General features: G+C 38.7%; 1 protein-coding gene across 1 annotated transcript; it reads left to right on the top strand.

Moving 5' to 3' along the window:
* The first annotated feature begins 1658 nt into the window (after positions 1–1658).
* Positions 1659–21505, top strand: LOC147145909 (voltage-dependent calcium channel gamma-1 subunit-like). Its single transcript, XM_086033805.1, has 4 exons — positions 1659–2023; positions 17806–17880; positions 19960–20106; positions 20173–21505. Exons 1-4 carry the CDS (start codon positions 1786–1788, stop codon positions 20403–20405), a joined length of 693 nt encoding a protein of 230 aa, XP_085889931.1. The 5' UTR covers positions 1659–1785; the 3' UTR covers positions 20406–21505.
* Positions 21506–23137: the final 1632 nt, after the last annotated feature.

The following is a 23137-nucleotide window of genomic DNA, read 5'->3' as shown; positions in this document are numbered from 1 at the left end:
TTAATTTACAGTACATCTAGATCCAGCAGGTGCTCAGGGTTCTATATTTAGCCTTTTTGGGTAGTGGCCCTAACTGAATACTAAAGTATACTAAAGTATTCAGTGTCTTTATAGCGAATTATTTAAGCCGTTAAGAAAAATAGTTACTTTGTTTTGAATGTCATAATTTTTTTGCAGGATAAAATCAATTTGAATTTTTAAAAAAAATTTAGGGTTAGGGTCATGTTTTTAGAGTGACTTGGCAAGATGGGTCATTATATTGCTGTACGATGAAGAATATCTCTGTCAGTTTCATTCTATCTATCTTCAAATTGGCAGATTAAAAGTTTCTGTTAAAGCCTGAGTTCTTTTTGCTGCTGACATTATGCTGAACATCAATAATTATTAGTGCAAAGCAAAACTAACAAAATTGTCCTCACAATTCCAATACTTTTGGAGGGCAATGAAGTATCAGCACGAGCAGCATATCAGGCAAAATGACTATCTTGACTATTCTAGCTTCACTAATAGGAGTGTGCATCACTTCACAAAAATCGATTCCATACCGTTTTCGATACATGGGGTGCAAGAAAATTCAAGGACGGTTCGATTTGAAAGTGGGACGATTCGTTTCGGTACCACTCAGTGGGATTAGTTCGAGAGGGTATGATGCAATGATTTTTTGTTTGAATTTCCTTTCATTCGATACACTAGCATCAAACAAAAAATGATTTTCAGGTTCAAAACAGTTTTCGTTACACCCCTCTTCACCAAACAACATTAAAGACCACCTGTATAAAGAAAGTCAATGTGACATCATTCAAAGAGGCTCAAGCCAAGCATCCCTATTCTTCTGTAGCTCTGCAGATTTTTATGCATTTCAGAAAAGAAAAATATCAATGTCATCTTAAAAAATCAACCACTACATTAATTGTCCACCGTCAATGGATTCCACATTGATTCTAAAGTAAAGAAAATGTTACTTTGTTTTAATCTGAAGAGTTGTGTACGTGCCCCAAACTGTAAATACAATCACCAGCACCTCACATTTGGTCTGTGTTTCCATTTTGTGGAAATTTTAGCATTTGGTGGAATGGTATTTATTTATTTCATAACCCCCGATGAGACTGAGTGGCTTATTTATTATTTTCCCAAATTAATACACTTCCACTTTTAGAAAAAAAAAAGAGTAGTTGCTAATTAATCCTTTGTGTTGATATACAGACCAGAGTCTTTACACCTTGGGTGAGGTCTTCATTCTGCTTAATGCTTTTATTGCACACCCATGAAATTCTACAAAATTCTGTGGAGGTTCAGTGTTTTTATGGGCCGATTTATTCATACACGTTGTCAGCAACGCGATAGGTGTACAACTTGACTCATCAGTCACATTTATAGCATTACAAAGCCCACCCCTCAACACAGACACACACGTTCTTTTCAAAACACCAGCCACCACTTGCAGCTCCACGCCACCCTACACCACCACTATCCCCTTTGCCCGCAAAGGCATACAGTTGGTTTGGTCATCAGCTTTCCTGATCTACCTCAACAGCTGTGCCTCTAAACTTGCAGCCCCCTCAGTCGGAGAGCAGATCGGAGCGAGCAGGATAAGGAGCGTTAGTAGGACGGAGCAGTTTGACCCTCTTCATTTGGAAGCACAGGCACACACTCAAAACACAGACAGAGAGACAAGAAGGCAAAAGCTTGCTGCTGGCTAAGTGACGTGGAGAGGGTCGTCGAATGTGTGTGCGACAAAAGATAGTTGTATTTTTCCGATTGATTCAACACTGAGAACCTGGAAGCATGGAAAAACGCACCAAGATAAATATTGCTATTTTTGTGCTGCTGGTGGGAATGGCCTGCATGTTCACCGCTGTGGTGACTGACTACTGGGCCGTGCTCAGCCCTATGGTAAAGAAGGTCAATGAGACATGCGAGGCGGCCCACTTTGGCCTCTGGAGGCTGTGTAAGAAGCAAATCTACATCAGCGCTGATGACTACGAGGAGAAGCATGGCTGCGGACCCATCACCCTGCCTGGAGGTGAGGTCAGGTTAAATGTCATCGTTTTCAACTAAAACTAAAAAAGGTCCATTTTAGATGTTCACAATGTCCACTTGGTTCCTCAGTACCCAGTGCAAGTGAATGTTATTATTACATTAAATGAAAACTGACAAAAAAAAAACAAACTCAAAACTATAGTTGAAAAATAACATAATAAAATAAAGATGAGAGTGCTTTAAAAAAATGATAACTAATTGAAACTACGATATCATTATAAAACCAATTAAACCTAACTATAATTACAGTGAAAATGTCTTTCATTTTGGTCTTTTCTAATTAATTTCATACATGAGCTTTCGGGGGTTTATTTGAAATGTATTTATTTCAGTATTACTGTGTGGCTGTACAGAAGAAGAAAGGTCGTACTGCTGTTAGGGAAGTGTAGTTTGCTATTACTACTACAAATGCTTAAATCTTGCATTTGACAAATGCTCCTTATAGTTGAAATATATATGTATATATATATATACTTGAGTAAAATCTTGGAATTAATGTGGAAAAGAAATTCAAAGATTGTTCTTTGATCCTTAAAAGTCAGTCTTTCCGACAGTGACTCTCTAGGTTTGGCTACAAAGTAAATAGAGGGAAGCTGCCACTGGAAGTAAATAAAACTGAGTTAACTGAGTTAATTTTTTTTAATGCGTTATAAAATTTCAATTAATCTCCATAGTTAATACTTTCATTTTTATACAAACTAAAAGTAATACTAAAGTAATACTAACTAAAATGAAGCATTTTTAATAAACAAATTAAAAACCTAATACACCCGCTCTAAAAACGGAAGTTAGAAAGCTAAAGTCAAACCGCAATAAAAACAAACTATTGTATCATGGAAAATCCCAAACTATTATTATCATAATCATGTTTGCATTGCATGCTTTGTTGTACATTTTATCTTGTTAGAAGTTCAAAAATGTTGCTCCTTATCCTTATTCATTCATGCTGACTGATGAGTTTTTAGCTTAAAGAGAGGGTGGAAACTTTGAGAGCAATAGGAGGCTGCATAGTGCAAGACGGAAGGTGCAATCACAAAAGTGTCCAGCCCGAAAGAAATTAAAATGATGGATTCAACATAGTAAGAAGAGAGCAACTGTTTGTGACTGAAATATCACTGACACAAATATAGCTTATGATTACAATTTACAACCAAGCTTTAGTCGGATCATTCGAAAAAATAAGATAAAATAAAAATAAAAAGTGCAAAAATAAGAGCCAGAGTTAAAAAATAACATGAGTTTAAAGGTGGAAACTGAAATCCATCGTTCTAAATGTTCATGAGTCTACTGTATGAGTATAAGTGAGATCTGGGTTCCTGCACTTGAGAAACACGGTTGAAGAACATGTTTTAGAATTGTCCTCCAATATGTTCCACACTCTGATTTTAAAACATTATTGTGCTTTGCAAATATGCTGCAGAGCATCAAAGTGACAAATGAGTCAGTCAGCTCTCCTTTTTGGGACAAACGGCAGGGGGACACAGACAACATCTGAGCCTCCTGAGAAGGCGTTAGCCAGCAGACTAATGCAGACATGCAGCCAGTGATTGGAACCCTAAAGTAGAAAAAAAAGATGATCACTATGGGGAGGTGTATTTATTATTAAATTATTGTACTGTATAATACGAAACCATGAAATGTTTGCATGAAAATCCATTCTACATACTAGTGAGTAAAAATTGCATACCACCACTTGCTTTGTATATAGTGCGTCATTCAAACTTACACTAATCAAGGTCTATTCCATGTATAGTTGTGCCTTGAGATATGAGTGCCTTGACTTGCAAGTTTTTTGAGAAAAGAGGCATCACTATTTTTTCACCTCCCAACATCCAGTCACCATCAATTCACATTGGTTTCATTGCAGTGGAAGGACAATATCAGCTGATGGCAGTAATGTGCCATTAAGCTGCTTTGCCAACTGCCAATTGACCCCCACAGAGAAGGAATATGGAAGGACAATACATTAGGTACAGTCGTGTTTCTTGCTCACAATTTCCGTGTTTGCAGATTAATGTGGAGAGCAAATGTTATTACTGTGTATTTTGATATCGTACAATAATATGAAATGCAATTTTTCATCTGAAAAAACATGTTAAAAACACAAATTGTGGGTGTTTTGGGGGCTGGAATGCATAAATTAATTCCTATTAATATCAAAGGTTAAAGAGTTTTTTGTGATACAAGCATCACTTAAATATGTCAGCTGTGTGGGAGTATTTTTCATTGAAATCGGATAAAGACGTTGCTGCTGAGTGACTATCGTTCTTTGTTTGAATAGTATCACTTGATCGATTCTCTTGTAACATTTTATACTGAAAAATTAATAAAAGCATGCATCATTTGTGCTGATATCATATTTGATCAATATCAATATTGAACAGTAATCTAGGCTGGTATCGTATCAGAAGTGAAAAAGTTGTATCGGGACACCTCTAAACAAAACAAATGAGTGTGAGGTAAACTGACTAGGCCTCTAGCCTAAGCTTGTAGCCTAGGTTACATACAACACACAACAGCCTATGAATATACAAAGCATAGATTTACAGTACAAGCAGTGCTTCGGTGTAGATGATGGTGTACCAGAAGTTATAATTCCCCTAAAAAGAGCTTTGACAACATTAAATAAAATAAAATATATGAAAACACAAATAAAGCACTTGTATACCTACAGTGTTTAACAAAATTACATTTTAAAAACTGAAATGATTTTAAAAAAAAAGTTATTTCTTTTCCTTGGGAAGATAAGCTTCGACACCTTATAACACAATCCAATTTTTCAATAAACAACATCATTCATTTTCATCATCAACATAACACAGAAGATGTTTGTTGCTTGTTTCAGGGTGTATTTAGCCCAGTGATGATTGTCTCCATTTAATGTTTCAGATTCCAGTAAAAATCTTCCGTTTTTTTGCAGTACGGTGCAGGCCATCCTGTAAACAGGTTATCCTCTTGCTTGTGGGGTATTCAGACGAATACAGCAAATTGTAACTAATGCCGTTAATGAAACGGAATCATTTTTAGGATCCACATAAATAAGCCTGATTAGCGGCCATGGCCGTGCTGGCAGCCGTTGTTTACGAACTGAGTAAACCTGCTTGAGAGTCGTGAACCTCGCGGGGCTTCTCTGAGTCCGCTTGCTGTATTTGGAGAGGAACATTATTGTTTATCACAGCCACAAGTCCTTAAGGGTGGTGTCAAAAGCCAGTGATAAAAAGCAGGACTAATACCATTAGTAATGCTGTGAGATGAGGTCATTGTGAGACACTCATGGGGAAAATATGGCTGGAGCTACTCTTGAGGTCTTATTGTAGATTGCAGGAACAGTGCAGCCTCTAGGGCAAGACCTTACCTACTTTGTATTTGTCGGAATTTGAAACCATATTTTCCTATTGGAAATAACGTTAAGAAGACTAATCTATTCCAGCCTCAAACTATTACATCCTAAAAATTAACTACAGGCAAATTTTGAGTAACATTTAAGTGCGAAAAGAAATTAACCACACTAATGAGTACAACATAAGAAAATAAAACTGCAGGGAGGGGTCAAGATGGCGGAGTGAGCAGACGTGCGGTTGACCAGCTCCTCCGAGTCGGTTGAGAAAAGTTGCTCAATGCACATGACTCCATAACCAAAAGGCTTAAAATGAACAAGGTATCAAGAAAACGAGAGAGCAAGAACAAAGAAGAGGATAAACATGAAATGGAGACGGAACGAGTTGTAAGAGGCGTACGCGAGGAAGCAGATGCTAGCAAGGGCTCGGAAGTGGCTAACTTCACGGAGGAACTTAAAGCTGGGCTTTTCGCCATTAAAGAAGAAATAAAAGAACTTAGAAGGGAATTCCGTGAAGACATGGCCACATTCCGAGGGGAGATGAAGAAGGAGATCAACGCAATGCGAGAAGAAATGGATCGCAAATAATCAGAAAACAGGAAAGAGCTACAGGCCCAATCTTATGTTTGGGCTCTTTTAGTTTTGTTTTCTCAGTATTTCTGTGTCTGTCTCGTCAATGATTGTGTTCACCTGTCTGCATTCCACTCCCTTGTGTTAGCCAATCAGCTCCCTCCTACCTTGTGTGTCTCGCCCAGGTGTTTCTCGTTGGCTTATCAGTATGCTTGTATTTAAGTTCCTAGTTTTTGTTCTGTCCTTGTCGGATCATTGTCGCTGTCAGGTCAGTTTTGTTTCTTAGTGTTTCTTTGCTACTTTGAGTTTTGGACTTTTCAAGATTTGTTTGTCCTCGTTTTTGTTAATAAATATTTTCTTCAGTACCCCCTGCTTCTCCTGCCTCCCTGCATTTGGGTCCTCCATCCCGGAAACGTGACACCCAAGCGGCTAACATGGAAGCAGAACAGGCACGTACGTATTGCTGACCTGGAGGACTGGCAGGCGGATTCAGGCACTATGATGTGGGAGATGTTGGAGCACTCACGCCGGCTTCAAGAGAAAGTAACCGATTTAGAAGGCAGATCCCGGAGGAATAATCTCCGTATTTACGGGGTCCCAGAGGACGCGGAGAAAAATTCTGATTTAATCGGTGACTATGTGGCGCAGCTGCTCAAAACTTCACTTGTCCGAGGACATGGAACTATATCCAATGCTGTCATCGAGCACCCATGAAAAAGCCTGGCCCGGGGGCGACTCCACGATCCATAGTCGCCAATTCTCTCACTTATGACACCAAAAGTATGGGGCAAAGAAAAAAAGACGGTGAAAATAGGAATTAAACAAGTCTTCTTTGACCATGATTATGCGTCCGAAGTCCTTCAGAAACAAAAGACGGATGCGAATATCAAGAGATGATTGAAACAAGAAGGAATTTGATCCCAGACCCCGCTCACCAAAATACGGATACACTGGCCGAACGGCGTGAAAACGTATGAGGACGCTAAAGAGTCGGCGGGAGAAAGAAGAGTATACGATACGGTGAACCCGGATGAAGATGGACGAAAACAGACAACGCGAAGGAGCAACATTTTGGATGCGGCTTTGGAACGAGGAGCGGTGGGAACAGAGTGGCAGCGAGCCAGTGGTGGGAAAGAAGGAGTGGAGGCTGCGCAGCGAATGAAGTACAAGCTACAACGATTCAGAAGAAAATAAAACTCGTTGGACATAGTATTGGAGATACAAGGGTGGGAAAATCACAAGTCAGGTAAATTGTTCATTTCTGATACTAATAACAGAGAAGATGAAAGGAATGACACTAGAGGTCCATTTCATATTTGTTTACTCTTGGTATGTTATGTAACTGAATGGTTTGACCCACGCCCTGATTATGTTTTTGATTTTTTTTCTTTTCGGGTGATGTTATTTTTACATTGTTATATAGTTCATTCCAGTTGGGGAGCACATTTGAGGATTAAACAAAAGTCAATATTGGATAACAGTATCAAGATAATATCGCTAAATGTAAATGGCTTGACTACGCCAGCAAAGTGCGGGAAGGTGATGACAAAACTGAAAAAAAAAAGCACAAATTATAATGTTGCAAGAGACTTATCAACTCTGAAAATTTGCCGACAAGAATTTATTCTATAGCACATACAAGAGAGGCCAGGCCGCAAGAGAGGAGTAATAATTTTGATGGCGAACTCAATCCATTTTGAATGTAAAAAGGAAATCAAAGATAAAGGGGGAAGGTTTGTCATAGTTAAAGGTAGGGTAGCAAATGAATTAATCACATTGGTTAATGTATATGCACCCTCTGAAAGTGACAAGTATTTTTTCAAGTGTCTATTTGACCTCATTGCAGTGGAATCAGAAGGGATAGTGATTTGCGGGGGGAATGTAACTTTGTGCCATAGAAGTGATACTACAAGTCTAAACAGAAATAGGAAAAAATTGTCACACTATATTAATATGTCATTAGAAGAGATGGGATGATGAATATGTGGAGACATATGCACCCACTAGAGAGGGAATATACTCATTTTTCAGCTGCTCATAAAGTGTATCCAAGGTTAGATTATTTATTCATGAATGTAGGCCATCTTGTTGAGGAGTGTAACATCGGTGCGGCAGTAGTATCAGACCACAATCCATTGACTTTGAAAATAGGTCTGAACAAGAGGAAGCGAAATACAGTTTGGAGATTGAACACAAGCTTTTTCAATACTGAACAGAGGAAGTTAGCGATTAGAGAAGACATTGACGCATATGTGACGGAAAATGACAATGGTGAGGTGGACCCAACGATACTGTGGGATGCCCTGAAGGTGGTTGTTCGAGGAAAACTACTTGCACAGGCCGCTCGGATAAAAAAAGAATAAATTAGAATTATACAGGAAATACATTAGAAAATTAAGATGGCTAGAAAAACAAAATTATGATTCAAAGGACTCTAGTATTTACGAGGAGATAAAGGGCCTGAAGAGCAAAATAAACATATTATTGGCAGAAGAAGTGGAAAAAAAGAGTACATTTGTTAAACAGAGTTATTATGAAATTGGCCCGAGAGCCACCAAATGATTATCGAGACGCAAAAGAAAACAGCAAGGTATTAATAGCATTAACAAAATAAGAGATCCACGTGCACAGGAATTGCTTCACACTCCGGAGGAGATTGAGAAGGTAATTAAGGAATACTATAGTAAGTTGTATGAGCAACCTTTGTCAGCGGGAGAAGGTGTGATGGAGGGATTTTTGAAGACACTAGACTTACCTTCAATTGGCTCATCCCAAAATAAGAAATTAATAGCAGAAATGACAGAAAAAGAGGTGTCGGATGCTATTAAGAAATTGAAGAATAGAAAAAGCCCCGGGAGTGGTGGATATAGTGCAGAATGGTATATAAAGCATTTAGCAAAGAATCAACACCTTTACTTGTGACATCATTCAATTGGACGCTTAAGGAAAAATAAAATACCTCCAACCTGGGAGGAAGCAATCATTTCTATAATACCAAAACCTGGAAAAGATAAAGAATACGTCGGAAATTATAGACCTATCTCATTACTGAATGTAGATTGTAAAATGTATACATGTATTATCTCGGAAAGACTAAACATATTTGTAACGGGGTTAATAGATGAGGACCAGACAGGATTTATAAAAAAACGACAAGCACAAGATAACATTAGAAGGACACTACACATAGTAAACCAAGCTCTTTAGGACAAACAGGGGACCGTATTAGTAAGTGTAAATGCGGAAAAGGCCTTTGACTCAGTAAATTGGATTCTTTTTTATTTAAAGTATTGGAAAGATTTGGCTTCAATAGTAAGTCAGTGCAATGTATTAGGTCATTATACCATCAACCCAAAGCCAGAATTAAAATCAATGGCAACCTGACAGACAGAATATATTTGCAAAGGTCAACTAGACAGGGTTGCTGTCCCTCACCCACTTTGTTCGCCCTTTTTATTGAGCCTTTAGCGCAAGCAGCGCAACAGAGTGAAGAAATTATAGGAGTAACAATAACAACATAGAGAATAAGATTGGACTTTATGCCAATGATGTTATTGCGTACCTCAGACAACCCGAGAACTCTTTACCCGCACTAATGAATCTATTTGAAACATATGGTCATATATCTGGATATAAGGTTAACATCATCACACAGGTACGGAAGATATATTACACTCCATCGAGGTTAATACAAGAAACATATCAATTCAACTGGAACCAAGATGCATTTCGATGTTTAGGGGTCCACATCACCAAAAAACGAACTGATTTGTACAAAGTAAAATTTAAAAGGACATAGAGAGATGGTCTACTTTAACAATGGACTTTAGCTCAAGAGTTTAGGTGATCAGAATGAATATACTACCTAGGCTTCTCTACATGTTCCAGTCCTTACCAATAGAGGTCCCACAAACACAGTTTATACATTGGGATAGGGAAATATCTAGATTCATTTGGAGTGGAAAACAAACACCCAAGAGTGAGATGTGCGACTTTACAATGACCAAAAGTACAAGGAGGTGTGGGTCTCCCACATTTAAAGGAGTACTTCCTCACTGCCCAATTCAGATATATAATACGCTGGTGTAATACTGAATATGCTGCTAAATGGAAAGGTATCGAAAGAGAGTTTGAGGGTTACCCGATTCAGAGTTTGGTTGCAGATAAGGTTATATATGATAAGGTACGGGAAAAAATTAGATCCCGTTACTTTATTCACTCTAGAGTTGTGGTTTACAGTTACACAGAAACATAAAATTGAGCTGTTGAAGTGGGTGGCATATGATAAAACTTTCAAACCCTGACAAATATGAACGGTATGAACGGTGGATATGTAAGAATAACAGCTTGGTGCACCTTGTTGGACAGAGGGGAAATTAAAAGTTTCCAAGACATGAAGGAAGAAGGTGTTCTGGACAATCATGACTTCTGTAGATATTTACAAGCAAGGGGTCATTACATGAAGAAGATCAGACTTGATCTCATGAAATATGGGGTGTAACTCAACCTTTACTCAACTCTTAAAAGAGTAACTCTCAGAATTATTTCTGCACTATACAAAGCATTGATGGCAAATAAGAATTCAACTAATTATGTAAAGGCGAAATGGGAATCTGAGCTTGGGATAGAAATCACAGAGCAACAATGGTGTAGGATGTGGAGGGCACATCAGTCGACCACAAGATAACAATCATGGAGAGAGTTCTCGTGAAAATTTTAGTAAGTTTTTTTGTAACCCCCAAAATTAAGAATAGGTATTCAAAAACAAATCTCAACTGTTGGGTGGATTGTAGTGAATTGAATGCAGATCATGCACATATCTTCTGGAAATGACATAAATTAACCCCTTTTTGGAAAAAAAATACATACTGCAATGCAAAACAATTTAAGGTATAATGTCCCTCTTGACTGTAAAATATCATACATGAATGACTTTGGTGAAGGAATGATATATGACGGGGATAAATATCTAGTAAAAATATTATTAGTGGCATGTAAAAAAGCTATAACTAGAAAATGGTGTAATGTAGAACCACCTGACCAGGATCAATAGATGGCACTTGCGGAGGAAATCCGTATGATGGAGATACTGACTTTTCGTATGAGACTACAGGGTACTCAAGGAGACCAAAAATGGGAAAAATGGACAATGTATAAAACCGGACTGACAAATGGCGATTGACAAAAGGAAGAAGAGGAAGTGGATCTAAATTGTGAAAGAAATGTGACTCCCCTGGTGTTGTTGTTATTGTTAGTTATTCTGTTTTTTTTCTTTATTTTACTTTTTTTTATGTAACTTTTCAAATATGTTGAAAATAAAAATCAAAGTAAAAAGAAAACTGCAAGGGACGCATGTTAGCGCATCTTAGCGTTTTGAATTTGAGTCCGCTTATGTCACATAACTTCCTGTGAACATTCTTTTTCACTTCTCATGTTCTTCTGCTGTTAACAGCCCATTCTCGTTTAGAGGTTCGACTTGATCTAAAGACATTCCATCCTAGGCCAATTGTTGCATCATAGCTCAAAGGAATGAGGAAGAAATTGGAAGGAGTGACCATCACAGCAGACATAAAACTATGAACAATGAACTCAGCATGGAACCGGACAGAAACATATGTAGTATTTATATAATGTATTTTATATATCTGAGGTGATGTGATGCTATGTAAAGTCTGCAGCAGGCAGTCATTAGAGATACAAATATAGGTCCCGTTAATACTCAGCTGTCTTGGCTGGCCGGCAGCCGTCGCAGTCAAGTGTTCATGACCAGTCCGACTCTCCTCTTGAGTGACGGCACCACCTGGGAGAACCCAACTGAGCTCCAAAATTTGCTGCCCCACTAAAGCAATAATTCGCCCTGCTGCCTTCACATTTCCAGACGTTCAAATTACCCCACACTCAACAAAAGTTGTAAGGCGTAATGCCGTGAAGTGAAACGGCTGCTGCCATTTGGCTTCCATAAGGTGCTCACAGGGCATGCTCTTCCCCGGAGAGAGAGCATGTCGCGGTATGTGCCAGAGTTCTCTGTGGTACGGGTGGGGCCGGGGGGGATTTCCCATTTGGAGTGTCAGAGCTCCGTAATTATGATAAAGTCAACAGGCATTTTATTAGGTACATCTAATTGTGGTGGTTTCAATATAAGAGCTATATCAAATCTTCTGTCTTTTACAAATATGGGAGAATCCGGTTCAGTTTTGATTAGATCAGGGGTTTGTCAGGAAGGTATTAATTTAAAAGGTAAGTCAACCCCAAAATGTTCGTTCCACTAATATGTTCTATGTACCTCCATTAGCCTACTAAAAACTAAAAAAAAAAAAACAACAACAATTTTTAGCCATCTCAGGGCGCGGTCAATTTGCCACTTTCTGTCAACTGAAAATGGCGTCACAGTTGCTCAGGACCGGCAACAGGTTGAGTGTACCTTCTTCTGCCATCTAGTGGATGAGCATTTAATTGTCCAGGGTGTAGACCACCTCTTCAGTTTAGCTGCGACCCTAGTGTGGATAAGTGGTCCAGAAAATGGATGGATGGGTGGAGGGTCTAAATTCCGGAGTTGAATGAGTGAGAAAATCCAGCATATGTCATGTGAGATACATCCCATGCATTTGTAGATTTTGTAATTGGTAAAGGCGGTTATTTGATACGGCTATTGATAGGCTGTCATTGGCTTGAATCAGTACTTTATATCCAATGTTGTGGTCCACTAATGCATTTTATTGTAATTTAGCAAAAACACTGAAAGGCTCTCACATGACCGCTTCCAGAGTAAACCCCATTTTGGTGGTGTGCGCAGGTGTCAACCATTTCGCCAACATCACTCGTGTTATCTTACAACGTGACAACAACCACCCTGTAATGACACCATTAAAAAGAAACTCAAACCAAAAATAGACCTTTGTTGCGGATGAAAACAAAAAGACTTGTGACATAAAATGTGCTGAAATACAACTACTTAAATGTCCTCATATGATCCCTGGACAGATGACTCAGAAGGCCCATTAGGAACAAAAGTGGCTTTAAAGAGCTTGTCAACACAGCCAAGTAGACTGCAATAAACAAATGTGATTGTTGCCTAGTTGACTTGTGGCAGCATATGTTAACAGATGATTGCAGATAAATTTATGACTAAAGATGTAACTAGAATGGCTCAGGCCTTTACCAAGCCCAAACTGTACAGGGTTATGGTCTGCTTGATTTACAGAGAAGGGCAACCAGCATTCTTGACTGATCACCTGTCGAGATTAAGGAACTGCCCCCACACCAACTGGAAAAAAGTCAGCTTTGTGAACCACTACACCACCAATTGTCACATACGAACAAACTTGAAAAAGAAAATCATTTGCACCTTACTGTTTGCCCATCATTTGGTAGTTAGAAGGCTACTTCCTCGCTCAAAATGACAAAATTATTTTATTTCGCTTTAATTTCAGATACAGATTGTGACCCCTGTATTATGTATCTTTATCCTTAGTAAAATGTAATGGGCTTTTCATTGGTCCATGTGCAACTCCTCAACTAAGTGTTGTTCAATTACACGACTAGTGGTAGTTCAAGTATACTGTTGTAATTTTGTGGAGATGGGAACATTTTGAAAGTGACGCAAAACATTGACAAGTGCTATCTACACATTTATCCAGATTCTCACCAAAATAGAAGCAGTTCTTTGATAGACCACCCCTCCACAAAGATTTATGTAAATTACCTTCTTAATTAACTACTTACCAACAAATATGCAAAGTAACAGCGATTAAAACATTGCCTTTTTGTGGCATGAAAAAAACTGAATAAAAGATAATAATAATGATAATAATAATAATGATAAGGAGAAGAAGAAGAAGAAGAAGAAGAAATCAACAGAGAGAATGAGTCAGGTGTGGGTAAAAACCTGACTGAAATTGAGTTGAGTATAAATCCTGCACCCTTTAATTTTCTCTCTCTGTCACCTGTTATCTCTCTCTCTGTCTCTCTCTCCCTGTCTCTCTCTCTCTGTCTCTCTCTCTCTCTCTCTCTCTCTCTCTCTCTCTCTCTCTCTCTCTCTCTCTCCTAAGAACTGCAGCATGGCTCCAGTTCAACACAAATTGAAAAGCAGATTCAGTGAATGAATGGAAGTCACTTGGCCTGCAAAGTGTTCCAACGCTTTTCATCCTACAAAAGTAGTCTGAATGGAGTGAGATGTCTTGACATTATGTACTTAGAAATAAAATAATGACAAAAAGTGAAGTGAGGATTAGAATTTCCTTAAACATGTGAATATGTAATCACATTTACTGCAAACACTCAAACCTATCTATAATTCACAAGTTTGACAAGGTTAGTAAAACTACAGTCAATAAGGGTGCCCTCCTAATGGGATCTTGTTGCTAAATAACAATCTTTTTTACCTCCTTGATAATAAGTCCAGCTTTGCTTCGATTAGAAACATTTTTAGTACACAGGAGCTTCTTGTATCCTTATTTGTTTTTTGGCAGGATCGCGTACGAAGACACTTTGCGGAGAGGTGGCCTGAGAAAGAACTAATGACTAACTCATTTTGGTGCACATTCAGATAAATATGTAAATGAATGATTCCCTTATCTTTTTAAAAAGTATATATACATCTGTGAAGGTATACAATTTGCTACCCATTCTATTTTTCTATATAGTACACTGCATTGAATAATTTCTAGTTATCATTCGCAAACACAGTGCTGAGTATGTTTGGTGAAACATAATTCACAGAAAATACATTAATGGTTTATACCATATTATTTACATATTTACTTGCCTTACTCACTGTTCCATGTGAAATTCTTTCAACTCATCTTAAAGTGGGTGTCAACCCCCAAATTTTATTTACAAGAAAATGTTCTATGTAGCCCCACTAGTCTAAACAGCATTTTGATTGATATTGCGTTTGTGGAATATGAGTTAAGCAGCAAAATCCACCTGTTTTTAGCCATCTCAGGGGGCGGCCATACCAATCGCGACCCACCCGTTTTCTGAAGCTCGGCCATGATTGACTGTTGTCTGAGCCCTGAGCAACTGTGATGTCATTTTCAGTCGACAGAAAGTGGCAAAATGCACCCGCCCCCTGAGATGGACAAAAAACGGTGGATTTTGGTGCTAACTCGTATTCCACAAATGCAATATGAATCAGAATGCCATGTTTGGACAAGTTAAGGAGATTTTTAAACACATTTTCTTGTAAAGACATTTTTTGGGTTGACTTTTCCTTTAATGGTTTCAGTTGGAGGAAAATTCCATCAGTATGGTTCATAAAACTCAAAAAGGAAAGAGAAATGATAAGTATTTCCACATGAAAGTATTGCACTGATGTCACAGTGAGGGTGCATGGAAAGAGCGATTAAAAATCCACATGTATGTTGAACCTCATCGCACAACACATACTAGACTGCATGAGCTAATGCTAAAGCATCTTGTCATGGCGGCTTTTCTGTTACATGCGTCAATGTTCTCACGCCATCTCGCAAATATGTTGGCTTGAAACACGCCTTTTTCATGGTCACACATGCATGTGCTTCCAGAAAAATGCTGCCTTGCTGAAAATAAAAAGCTTATTTGTGTAAAGTGACAGAGCATTATTGTGCACCTCTTCTGTCCATGTCCAATAGAATATGGTCATGTCTATACTATTACATATTAACATGCATGACAACATTTTACAAATAGCTTTCACTGTTTCGGGAAAGGCAGCACGGTGGGTAAGTGGTTAGCAGTTCCGATGTTGTCAGTTTGAATCTGGGCTCCATCACTTCTGTGTGGAGTTTGTATGTTCTCCATGTGCTTACAGGGGTTTTCCCCAGGCACTTGGTGTCCTACTAAAAGTTCTGATGAATAATCAAATATTCTGATCAAAGATATTTTTTTACTTGATTAAAGGGCAATTATGAATACAAAAGGGAAAATGAAACATTTGACTTAATAGCAAAAAATAAATGTATTATTTTTTTTAAATATAATCAACAGTTTCTATTTCTCAAATTCATATTGTGCATTGCAACAAACTATTTATTTGTCTAAACACTTTTTCCGTGGGGCAATTTCAAACACAAGTATCAGAGCTGGGTATTTTACTAAAAATTGAGCATCCGTTATTTGCCATCCGTCTGCAGCCCTGAATACCCTTCTGTCCGTCATTCGCCTTTTTTTCGGAGGGTCGGGAGGTTAATAGTATCCGCTTATAGGCTGGTCCGCCTCTGACTTTAAACCGTCAGTGATTCCGACTGCAAGCTTCAATAATTCAAAGTACGTAATCGAAACGTGCCTTTACGGATGTTGCTTTGTTCATTGAGAATAGAAATTTCTGGAACTGTTCCCACAAAGTTGAAAGCATACAATTGCCCATCATGTCTTGGGAAGATGACATATTAAAGATGCGCAACCTCTTGTTGATTAATACATTGTTTACTAGGCACTATATATATATGTCCTACGTGTTTCGTTTTTTTTTTCATATGATGTATAGGCCTACTGTATATACCTTCAAGGTGTCAAATGTGGTCTTTGCGGGAAAAGAATGTGGGAGAGACGTGAGACAGTGTGAAGTTACCGATAGACTTACATATTCACACCAGACAGCGACAACAGGTGGAGCATGATCTATATGAAGTTACAGTACGCGGGGTAAAACTTAACGAGGACTTTTGAAAAGATTTGGAGCCTTAGCAATAAATAACATGGAACATAACTTTCATTCACAGTTCACTCAACAGCTTTTATTGCCTGGGTAGTGCAAAGTTTTGCGCACTAGCTATAAGTTTGAAGTTCTAAAATGAAATGACAGCTGGCGACTTGCAATGTACACACGGACGTGTTAATATGCCAAAGCTCTTTGAATAACTTGTTGCAGTGTTCCACTCAACAAGAAATTACAGCTCAACCTCTGATGTCAAACACAATCTGGTCAAGAACGCCTGTCCACCTCTCATTTGTTGGGATTTAAGTGTTTTCTCATAGAAAATAAGAGCAATAAAAATAATCTGCTCCAGTGCTAAACAGTTGACTTTAACAAAATGATATTTTCATATTTTGTTTTGCGTGTCATACAAGTTTGTAATGAAACATAAAATCGTGAAAAAATTCGAAGGTGATTGACGTTGCCAGTAGATGCCATGCATCTCATTTTGTCAACTTTCTTTAAAAAGTCAAGTTTTCAATAGCCACGAATACTGGCTGTCACAGGTAATGAGTTCTTCTTTTCTTTTTTGAGGGGACTTCAAAGCAGCGCACAAGATGATGGGCTGCTTGCAGCCAATCAATTAACCGCTTTGAAGTTAATTACTTCCAATTAACTTTTTTTATTTCTAGAGGAGGGGAGGGGTGAGTTAGGCATAGAAGAGATGAGAGGGCGCAAGACAAAAGAGAAACTACAAACACAGATTAATGTGCATTAATCTGAAAAAAAAAAATGGTGCCAGTGGGTACTAGTTAGCCCCAAGGACAATATGAGTAGCCCACAGGTCTGTTCAAAAGTAGCTCACGAGTGATGTGATACTGTGGCTTACTAAGAAGAATGTTAATTTATTTATTTGAATTAACACAGCCTACATTTCTTCTGTACCAAATATACTATATTATATATCGGCTCATGCCTACCTGCAACCCCAATGAGGACTAGAAAATGGATGGACGGACTGATAACTAAGAATGCTTCAATTTTACTGCTTTGAATGTTGACTTACTTCAGGTCTTCTGTTGCATAATCATCTGTTTTCTCCCAATCCATCTATCCATCCAAATAAACCGTAAATAAATAAACTGAAATATTAATATGCCAATGTACTGTTCAGCTTGTTGCATTGTTCCTCTCATTATAAATGAGTAAATACATTGACTGAACTGTTGTTTTATCCCCTTAGATGAAAACTGCACTTACTTCGGCCATTTTACACCTGGACAGGACACTGAGATATTTGAACACAAAACACAGAAAGGTGAGTCTCTTACTGTGGCTGAACCACCCGCCCACACCCCACCCACCCCCAACTCTCCGGAGTCTGCTGCTTTCAATCTGTCATCGTGTGCTTGTGCTGCTTTGCCACATTTGCATTCCCAGCTGCCCCAGATGCATCAGATGGCGCAAATGCATGCATTAAGTTGCGCGCGCCTCAACACCCGAAACTAAAGATGCTAATGCAAACATTCATTACATAAGCAACCTCCACCCCCATCCTCCTACACTCAACAAACAGTCTATCAGCCCCGCCAGGGACACGGACGCTGCAAGTTTTCTCGAATGATTGCCTCATTGTTGTGTTATTCACACTTGCGCGAGTGCTGTGTTGGTACACCATCAGTGCATGTTCATGACATGATCATCTCACCACAAGCAGCCCTACTAAATGTGCTGTCAGAAAGAATTCGCTAAGGATAAAGAATATCTTATAAATACAAGGGTGTAAGACATATGATTTGGAGCCTTGAATGAAGGAAGCTATAAAATAATTGTTCCATAATGATTGTAACTCTTCTCAATGTGGTTACCCTGGATCTCCTAATTTAATGGTCTATATTAGTGGACCAGCCAGGACAGCACTCATGATGTCTTAGCACTAGCATCAGTCCTAATGTTACTGTTCAGAGTTGTGTACAGTGCATGTACAAAACGTTCTGTACACCAATGTTCATTTCAAGGCATGATGCTAAAACAGGCTAGTTTTGCTGACTTGACTTCAATTGCTTTTGCGTATGCCTTTTAACAACTTTTTATTGCTGACATTTGGTGTGTGCTGCAATTTATGAAAGGTAATTTGATTACACCATTGAATGCAGGGAGGGGAGACCTGCAACTACTGAGTAAAAAATGAAGGTGGAAACTGGAAAGAAAGAGATCAAAATGGCAATACCTTTTAAGTTGTCAATTTTTATTGACAAAAGCAGGCGTAGTCCGCTTCTTGCTTGAAGTCAGCTCTTATGATATTAATAACCTGCATCATTATTTTTCTTGCTCGGTAGAAATAACATAAAAATGTGCTAAGTTTGAACAGCTTCATTAGTTTGCAAATAAGGCCCCTTTTTGTCCAATAGAAGTTAATAACGGACAATTTCCATGCTGGGAGAGAAAAAAAAAACGAGTTCATGTTGCTCAGGCAAACTTGATCTGCAAATTCCATCACGAGCATCCTAGCAAGAAGATAAAGTGACCCTTTTTTACATTTAGTTGTTTTAACAAAGAAAAGTATTGTTTGTTATAGATATACTATAAGGCAGGGGTGGGCAGTTCCAGTCCTCGAGGGCAAGTGTCCTGCCTGTTTTCCACCATTCCCTGCTGCAATACACCTGATTCAAATGATCATAAAATCAGCAAGGTCTGTAGAAGCTGGATAACGATCATAATCATTTGAGTCAGGTGGGTTGCAGCATGGCGACATATAAACGATTCAGGATACCGGCCCTCGAGGACTGGAATTGCTCACCACTGCTATAAGGGTCCTTCCATGAATTGGAGGACATTTGGGCTTCAAAATTCTTGACTGCCTCACAGTTCAGAGGTCGTGGGTTTGATCCCGGCCCCGGCCTCCCTGTGTGGAATTTGCATGTTCTCCCCCGTGGGTTTTCTCCAGGTACTCCGGTTTCTGCTGGGATAGGCTCCAGCACTCTCCGCGACCCTTGTGAGGATAAGCAATATAGATAATGGATGGATGGATGGTCTTATTCTGATCACATGCATAACAGGCATGAGGTAGAGTGAGACATTCAATCAAGGCTAACTATATAATAAAAATATGAAAATTAGAAGAGAGGACATCCCTTTGCTCTACCCATTATTTTGCAAAACTGTTCGATGATATCAAGTCCAAAACTGTAAACTGTAGACGTCCTGCATTAGTGGTGTTTGTAATTTTGATGGACCAGCAAGAACATCAGTGCTTATAGGCGAGTTGTGTGTGTGTGTCAACAAAATATGAATTACAAATTTCAATTGCAGTGGAAGTCCTTGAGTAAAAATCCCTTGCTGGTCCGTTTTTCTTATCAATGAATGGAAAAAAGAAATGACTGATTTCTCATTACAGAGTACAACATCTCTGCTGCGGCCATCTCCATCTTCGGTGTGGCCTTCATGATCTTAGGGTCTCTGTGTTTGATTGGCTCATGCACGGGTAAAGGAAAAGGAAGACTTTATCTCCTCAAACCTTCCGGGATGTTTTTTGCCTTTTCGGGTAGGTTCCCTCGGCCAAACATCGCCATCACACGGCAGGGCAACTCATTATCATTTTTCTTCCCAGGTCTGTGTTCGTTCATCTCACTGGAGGTGATGCGTCAGTCGGTCAAACGCATGATCGAGAGCGAGGACACCATCTGGATGCAGTACTACTACAGCTGGTCCTTCGGTTGCGCTTGCGGCGGCTTCGTCCTCCTCTTTCTCACCGGCATCGCCCTCCTCATCCTCTCCATGCCACAAATGCCCAGGAACCCTTGGGAGACCTGCATGGATGCCGAGCCCGAGCAAGTGGAGTGAAAACCTGGCCGATATGAGAGAGGCGAAAAGAACAAGAGTTGTAAGGACCGTAGCCATGATGGGAAGTTTACCTCTCAACATTAAACAACTTGAATATTGGTCTTTTGTATAGTTTCTAAAATATGTGCGAGAAATGAAAATGAACAAGTCATCTCCTAAACCTGTTGATGACGGAGATGGAGAACACAGAGCCCCCTCGTTCACATGCAGGGAGACAGACTTGGCTATACAGTATATTGCAATTTTACATTTCATGCCCAAAATCATAGCTAAGCCTGCACAATGAAATGTTTTCCTAGTCTCAGAATTTGTGATACTTTGGTTCTAGTTATTGTGCCTCATTCAGGTGTCCGGCGACTCAGAGGTTACATTCATTTATTTCACCCCTCATGACTCATAATCAAATAGTTTCATAATGTGACCATAGTGTGATTTGATAATAATGATATACAGTGCATGACGTCTCTTGCCTTATGTATGATATATTGTCAATATTTCTTGTTCCTCTTTTCATTTATTTTTGGGGTATTTCACAAGTAATTGCAAAAAAAAAAAATCATTTATTGAGCTTTAGATTAGTTGCATTAAGTTGAATTATGTGGTTTTGACTAATGTAATTGTGGAGTAAATGAGTCTCCTATCAATGAGCAGCTTGGTGTTACAAGTATAATGCAAAAAATTGACTAATTACCAGATTCTAAAATTAGTATTGTTATTCATGCTGAAATAACCCTCATCCAAAAACCGCCCCCCCCTCCCCCAATGATCTTCATGATATGCTCTGCTGTAGCTGTGCTTGTCTCCTGTAGTGCATATTGTATCTTTCTACTACCGTAATTTCGTGAGGTTTTTCTTTCAGTTTGAAAAACTGAAAAATAATAATATTGGTGATACATGCTTTTTGGGGGGGGGAAGTGACTTACTTTATGACAGCACCGTCAGACTCAGTGATTGTTCTGTTCCTTGTTTTTTTAAAATATATTTATACTTTTTAGCGGCTTTGTCTAGGCTTTATTAACAAGGAGTGATTGAATTTCGAAATGCTGCCTATTGTGTTTGTGTGTATCTTTTTAATGAAAAATAAATGCTTGGAAAACCTGCCTTTTGTGTTGATGATTGTTCAGAAAATGAGGTAACGTACGGTCATGGTCCTGCAGCGCGCTGTGAAGCATGCACAGTATGTGACAGTTGCTTCATTAAATTGGAAGTCAACCAAAACATATATTTTTAAGCATATGTTTTATGCAGGCCCACTAGTTGAAACACAGCTTTCGGATATTGTATTTGTGGAATATGAGTTAAGCAACAAAATCCACCCGTTTTTAGCCATCTCTGGGGGAGGCTATTTTATCACTTCTGTCGACTGAAAATGACATCAGACGCCCTCAGGAGAGTGTCTGATGTCATTTTCAGTCGACAGAAGTGACAAAATGGCCACCCCCTGAGATGGCTAAAACGTGTGGATTTTACTGCTAAACAAATTTTTCATATTAACCATATTGCCTTGTTTCAACTAGTGCCCTGTATAGAACATATTCCTGAAAAAAATGTTTGGGTTGACTTCCCCTTTTAGATTTATTTAGGTACAGATTTATTAGTCAAGACCATTGCATGCGGTGTCTATGAATTACTAGATACAGTACTAGATTTATACACTAATAGTGCTCGAGACTTCACTAAAAGACAACCAGGCAAATATTAATGTAATCATTCAACAGCACATTCTTGTTCCATGAATTTGGTATGATGGCTAAAATGTAAATTATATCCTAGGTCATTCAAACGAGTTGACTTTTCGCACGTCATGTTAAAGTAGCAAACAATCTATTTTGTTTTTGTCTGACACGTGAAAACTAAACAAAAACAAACAAAACAAAAAAACCCAGTGAAATACCTGGAGACAGTTGTACAGAAGCAACGTCATAACGCTGTGCAGACTTTGCCTCAAATTTTTTGAAAAAACTGTACGGTAAGATGAGTCCAAACTTCAAATGATGATCGTATTCCTCTCCAGGAACAAGAATCAAATGGAACGATTTTCTACTTATTGGAGGAATGTTTTTTATGGCAATTCAAATGTGAGGGAAATTATGAATTATGTACTGTATTTTGTGCAGACTGCCTTTAATTTTTGAACTGTACAGTAAAATCAGTCCAAACTTCACATGATGATAGTATGGGCTACTAGGAAGAATCCACTGGACTGATTTTCTACTTATTGGAAGAATGTTTTTTATGGCGGATGAAACGTGAGGGAAACGATTTATGGACTGTATTTTGTGCAGACTTTGCCTTAAATTTTTTGAATAAAAACTGTACAATAATGAGTTAAAACTTCACATAATTACAGTATTCCTCTCCAGGAACAAGAATCCACTGGAATGATTTTCTACTTATTGGAGGAATGCTTTTTATGGCAGTTCAAACATGAGGGAAGTGATGAATTGTGTACTGTATTATGTGCAGACAATTGTGACGTGCGGGAAAGCATGTACCGTAAGGTTTAGAATACGCGCGCTCAAAAATTTTGGAGTGGATAATTCGACCACGGAAAAACCAAAGCGTGATAGCTTGACCGCAGTCATCTCAAGGGGCTGTCATTTTGCCACTTGCTGACCGAAAATGACACAAGTCACAGTGCCCAACTTGCAAATGTCACAGGTGGTGGATGTGGCTCCTCAAAACATTGTAACCCCCCCCCCAAAAAATGCATTAGTGTGTTTAGACTAGTG

This window comes from Filicampus tigris, chromosome 6, assembly GCF_054856515.1.
Source record: "Filicampus tigris isolate MCC_2025a chromosome 6, RoL_Ftig_1.0, whole genome shotgun sequence".
Classification (NCBI taxonomy): domain Eukaryota; kingdom Metazoa; phylum Chordata; class Actinopteri; order Syngnathiformes; family Syngnathidae; genus Filicampus; species Filicampus tigris.
The sequence above is the reverse complement of the archived record's forward strand: the minus strand, read 5'-3'. Positions and strand labels throughout refer to the sequence as shown.

Coding starts and splice junctions, on each gene's coding strand:
- LOC147145909 (XM_086033805.1), top strand. CDS start 1,786: ATGGAAAAACGCACCAAGATAAATATTGCTATTTTTGTGCTGCTGGTG. Junction 2,024..17,805: donor ACCCATCACCCTGCCTGGAG/GTGAGGTCAGGT, acceptor TTATCCCCTTAG/ATGAAAACTGCACTTACTTC. Junction 17,881..19,959: donor TGAACACAAAACACAGAAAG/GTGAGTCTCTTA, acceptor TTCTCATTACAG/AGTACAACATCTCTGCTGCG.